Source organism: Toxorhynchites rutilus, chromosome 2 (assembly GCF_029784135.1).
Source record: "Toxorhynchites rutilus septentrionalis strain SRP chromosome 2, ASM2978413v1, whole genome shotgun sequence".
NCBI lineage: Eukaryota > Metazoa > Arthropoda > Insecta > Diptera > Culicidae > Toxorhynchites > Toxorhynchites rutilus.
Window position 1 is genome coordinate 253,702,088 of NC_073745.1, and position 5,477 is coordinate 253,707,564.

General features: G+C 38.3%; 1 protein-coding gene across 1 annotated transcript; it reads left to right on the top strand.

The window, feature by feature from the left end:
• The first annotated feature begins 2,547 nt into the window (after positions 1 to 2,547).
• On the top strand, positions 2,548 to 4,281 carry LOC129768326 (pleiotropic regulator 1). Its single transcript, XM_055769897.1, has 3 exons — positions 2,548 to 2,824; positions 2,882 to 3,021; positions 3,080 to 4,281. The coding sequence occupies exons 1-3, from the start codon at positions 2,712 to 2,714 to the stop codon at positions 4,204 to 4,206; spliced, it is 1,380 nt and encodes a 459-aa protein (XP_055625872.1). The 5' UTR covers positions 2,548 to 2,711; the 3' UTR covers positions 4,207 to 4,281.
• Positions 4,282 to 5,477: the final 1,196 nt, after the last annotated feature.

The window sequence follows — 5,477 nt, forward strand, 5'->3', positions numbered from 1 at the left end:
CGCTGGCTGCAAGGGGTGCGCGAATCATTGGCAGTTTAAGTTTCGTGGTAAATAAACAAGCTAATAATCAACGAACTTTTTGATGAACAGCATATCAAAAGAATTATATGTACAACGAAAACCCAATGTTCCAGACCTAATAATTAACAAGATATATGCTTTCAAAGTTCAATCAATTTTGCGTCGTGCAACCCCCCGAAATGTACGAGAAATTTGACATTGCAATGTTTTCATATTGTGAACGCTTGGAAAGTGGAATTTTTGTGTTGAATGTCACAGATATATGACAAGAGGAATGTGTTTGAAAAAATGTTAACTTCAATTAACCCTTTCACGACCACGGGGACGCCGATGTCCCAAGCAAAAATCATGGATTAATTAAATATTCACGTAACCATTGTAAATTATTTTTTTATTTTAATATTTCGGAATGTACCTTTTTATTATTTTTACTGGCAATACATAATAGCGACCATAGGGACATATTTGTGCCATAAATTTAACAAAAAAAAAGGTAAAAGTTTTTTGAATTTTTAGTATAAATTATGTTTTTAGGGTGCCTATTGATTCATAACATATAGCTAAATTGATTTAATAAGGTACCGTAACCTTATGGTCCTGAAAGGGTTAAAGTCAGTACAAACCCGCTCTAAACTATTTGCGAGCGGTTATCGGTCCGATGTCGACTGAGCACCATAAAGTGCGACAAAAATGCCGGAATCTAACCCCGCTCTGGACACCCCGCATAGGACATAAGTTTCGGCACATGTAATATAGCACCATTCAACAGCTGGTCGCTACGAAATGCCTTTTCTGATGGGTTTCAATTCATGATCAGGGTGTCCCAAGTCGGATATTTCGATTTCCGAGGAAAATTAAAAAGAATATTGTATATGCTCGAAAAAACGATATTTGAGCACATCCATAAAATTGTACGCGATCATCGTAATACGACGAAAGATATCGTCAAGATGACAACTACATAAAAGTGCGGTAAAATATGCAGTGATTAAATTGAATCAGATATAATTTAATCAATTAATGTTTTGTTTCAGTGATGATGTGTGTAATATTTCAAGGTCAATTTATTAGCCCATTCGCACTAAATACAGTATAGCCTACCCCTGTTTGTGCAACATGGCGAGAATATTGTAGTCATTGGAAAAATCAAAAAGTTTAGGAACGGAATGAACGACAACGTAGATCATTGCAATTATATTTCCTATAATTTCCCAGCATCTAATGCCAGAGAATGACACGGATCGATCTTATGAAACTGAAGCTTGTTGTTATGAACATTATTCCGGCGAGGAATCACGCGAACTAATTATATTCTTAGAACTAATTGAAAAACAATCATATGCAATGAAATGTAATGTATAATGTATTTATTTATGTTCATAAAGAAATAAATAATTCCCATCAACGGTCTGTTTTTTCCTCACTTTTTATTCTCATTATCATGAAAATCTAAACTGAGCCATAGTAAGAGTCGAGTAGCTTTTCGTTCGGTCGACGCGGTGCGAGATTGACACAGTGTTGGTCCGTATTTGATTGTCGAATACAAAGGATAGGTCGACAAAATCATTACAAAATGGCACGACATCGGCACCGTTGTCGATACCATTTTTTGGAACCAATCCGGCACAACAAAGTAGACTGGGTAGGCAGTGTTGCTTGCGGGGGTCAGAGCGAGGTTAGATTCCGACACTTTTGTAGCACTTTATGGCGCTTGGTCGACATCGTACCGGTAACCGCTCGAAAATAGTTTAGAGGGGGTATGAATATGAACCGTGAATTTATAGCGAATTCGTTTTTAAAACTGAGTTAGTTCTAAACTAACTCTGTAATAAAAAAACGTTTTCAGATTCACGAATGCGGCGGTTTGTTGGTGTGTGTCATTTCTCTATTAGATCAGAAAGGCCAAGTGCAGTGTAAAAACATAAAAATTCAAATGAAAATTTCTACTTCATATTGTCGGATTACATAACACATGTAGTCCTGACACTCACTTAACCATTTGTCGATTGATTTCCTGTTTATTCCACATGTAATTACTATTATAATATAAAATCATCATTAGACACAGTTTTCGTTTTCTGCAATTTCGGAAAAAAAACTGTTATTTCATCACATAAAATAAATATTCGATACGTTAAAGTAAATTTTCATTCATAATTTTGATTTTGAAAGCATGTTTATTCCACATGAATATTAGTAACGTCATCTTGCAGCGAATGTCACGCTGTTTCATTTGCTGTACTTTCAATTTATATTTTCGGTTGTAGCTTTTCTAGGAAAAACACAATTTATTACTAATTTCAATATCTGACAATTCAACTGTTTACAGAAAGAAGATGTATTATCATATCTGGCATCTTTGTGCTGGGTTGCTTACATGTGGAATGGAGTGGAGTGAAACATCAAAAAACGTGCGATCTGAAGCGATCAGTATGTCATAGCACGCGATGAGCTCCAATTCATCGCTCCGCATTGCATCGCACCGCGTTGGGAAACACCCTGTAAAATTGTTCATCAGCAACGCATGTTAACTACCTATATTTAAGTTAAATTTATATGAGCGTGTACTAAATAAAACGTCAAGTTTGTTTAGCCATCTGATAATCGCGCAAATCAAGTAAATACAATTTAATTTCATTTCTAAAAAGTGAAATTGTGAAGAAATCAAAAATATCAATTAATCGATAAAAATGGAAGAAGTGCAACGACACTCGGTGCATACTTTAGTGTTTCGTTCATTGAAAAGAACACATGATTTTTTCGTGGCCAATCAAGCGCTACTACCGGAACTTGATGAAAAAATGTAAGATAAATGAAAATAAACCATATACATGATTGATTTAACGATGACTGATTTTAGAGAGAAGCTGAAATGGAACATTAAAGCTCGTGATACATACGGGCTTGTTTTTGATCGAACATTGAAGGCCAAAAATACAGCAGTAAAACGAAATGAAAGCGGAAAACCTGAAATAACCCATCTTTCATCACAAGACAATGGTCAGTTTTATTTTACTGAATCGTATGTAAGTTAGAAGCTAATTCCTATTCTTTATAGTGTTAGCGATTACGATGGGAAGCGAAAGGGAACACCCAAATAGCACTCAAACTGCATTAACGACAGTACCTGCTCCCGGGGCACACAACGCTTCTTCAAACACAGTTCAGATACTTCCGAAAAAGGCACCGTCAATTCCAAAACCTAAGTGGCATGCCCCATGGAAACTTTATCGCGTTATTTCTGGCCATCTGGGATGGGTACGATGTGTTGCGGTTGAACCAGGAAACGAGTGGTTTGCAACCGGTGCCGCTGACAGGGTCATTAAAATTTGGGATTTGGCCAGCGGGAAACTGAAACTTTCGCTAACTGGTCATGTGAGCACAGTTCGTGGACTGTGCGTAAGTCCCAGGCATCCATACCTGTTCAGTTGCGGCGAAGATCGGCAGGTCAAATGTTGGGACTTGGAATATAATAAGGTTATAAGGCATTATCACGGTCACCTCTCGGCGGTATACACTATGGCACTCCATCCGACAATAGATGTTTTGGTGACCGCCGGCAGAGATTCAACTGCTCGAGTATGGGATATGAGAACGAAGGCTAACATTCATACACTAACCGGTCATACGAATACTGTGGCAAGCGTGGTTTGTCAGGCAGCCAACCCACAGATCATCACTGGAAGTCATGATTCAACAGTCCGCCTTTGGGATCTAGCAGCTGGCAAGAGTATGTGCACCCTGACGAATCACAAAAAGAGTGTCCGTAGCATTGTTCTGCATCCCACGCTATACATGTTCGCTTCTGCCTCGCCGGATAACATTAAACAGTGGCGTTGTCCGGAAGGGAACTTCATCCAAAATTTGAACGGACACAATGCTATTGTTAACTGCATGGCGGTGAATCCGGAGGGGGTGTTAGTTTCCGGCGGTGATAATGGAACAATGTTCTTCTGGGATTGGCGAACCGGGTACAACTTCCAGCGTTTTCAGGCAGCTGTTCAACCGGGTTCGATGGACAGTGAAGCGGGTATTTTTTCAATGACATACGACATGTCTGGATCACGTCTCATTACCACAGAAGCTGATAAGACCATCAAGATTTACAAGGAAGATGACCAGGCGTCTGAGGAGTCGCATCCAGTTAACTGGCGTCCGGAGATTCTCAAACGTAGGAAATATTAAGCAGAACGATGACCGTAAGGTCTATTAATAAATAGTTTGAAATGAAAATAAAAATACATTTATGTTCATTTTTAATCTGAAATTATAATTAAATTAAACACCACAATTATGAAGATGTGAAACTATTCTAACATCCCGATTCTGTCATCCTTACTCTGCATTCCGCCGGACTTGCATTTCGTTTGAGTTATACAGCCCTATTCTGCATTCCGACGGACTTCCATTTCGTTCAAACACGTTATTTCGTTCGATTTATAATTTCGCATTCCTTATTCCTAACGCTTTGTCCATTTGATTTTCGAAGAGAAACAGATCGAACGTAATGCAAAAACAACTCGAATACAGAATGGAATTTTATCATGTCGTTCGAAATATTTCGAATCGATCGAGATACAGAATAGGGGTGTGTAATCCGACGGATTTACATTTCGTTCGAAACGAAACATGAAAATCAACTCTACTTTCAGTCATTTCGCTTCGAGTAGGACTTCTTTCATAAACATTCTCCCCTCTCTTACTGCTTAGTCACAAAAAACGCATTCACTCCATAAATGGCTCGTTCATCAGCTATCCTCGCTCGTCAATTCATTTCTGTTTGAAGCAAATGGTTGTTCTAGCTGGCGTGGCAAATGAATACAAAATCTGCCTCGTCATTCAACCTGACTTCACTCCACTACTACTACTCCACTCCGACATGTACCTAATGCAAAAAAAAAGCTAAAAAAGTATCACATATCACATGGACAGAAAAAGCTCGATTTTAGACACCTCCCTCCCCCTCCGTAGACAATCGTGGACATTTCCTATATCCCCATGTTGTCCACGTGGACATTTCTTCTATAACTTCTAAACAAAATTATATTATAAATTTGTTTTCTATTCTATGTTTTTACATTATAGAAATGTTAGCTTTATAAATAGTAGCGGTTTGTTATTAATTCTTTGATTTGTTCTCCAGCTTATGAAGACAAACCGATGTTAACACTTTGGCTTCCGGCGACACCACAGTGGTTACGTATGAAAACTAGCGTCTGAATGCCGGCGACACCACAACGGATACGTGCGCATAGTATCTCAGTGGCCGGCGACAGCACTTTAGTATGGTTTGCATTCTGTTCGGGTTTTGTTTAGGTAACAACAACCTACACACGCCCAACAAGTTTTATATGGTGGGGAAATACGGTCATTTTGAGAAGAGCTAAATGAATTGATGATTTTTTCTCAGCATTGAAATCAGCTTAGCAAAAAAAAAAACGAACTGATTTTATTTA

What these genes read in the sequence shown, in the direction of transcription:
- LOC129768326 (XM_055769897.1), top strand. Translation starts at nt 2,712, where the DNA reads ATGGAAGAAGTGCAACGACACTCGGTGCATACTTTAGTGTTTCGTTCA. An exon ending in CCGGAACTTGATGAAAAAAT is followed by an intron (nt 2,825 to 2,881) that starts GTAAGATAAATG and finishes GACTGATTTTAG; the next exon opens with AGAGAAGCTGAAATGGAACA. An exon ending in TCTTTCATCACAAGACAATG is followed by an intron (nt 3,022 to 3,079) that starts GTCAGTTTTATT and finishes TATTCTTTATAG; the next exon opens with TGTTAGCGATTACGATGGGA.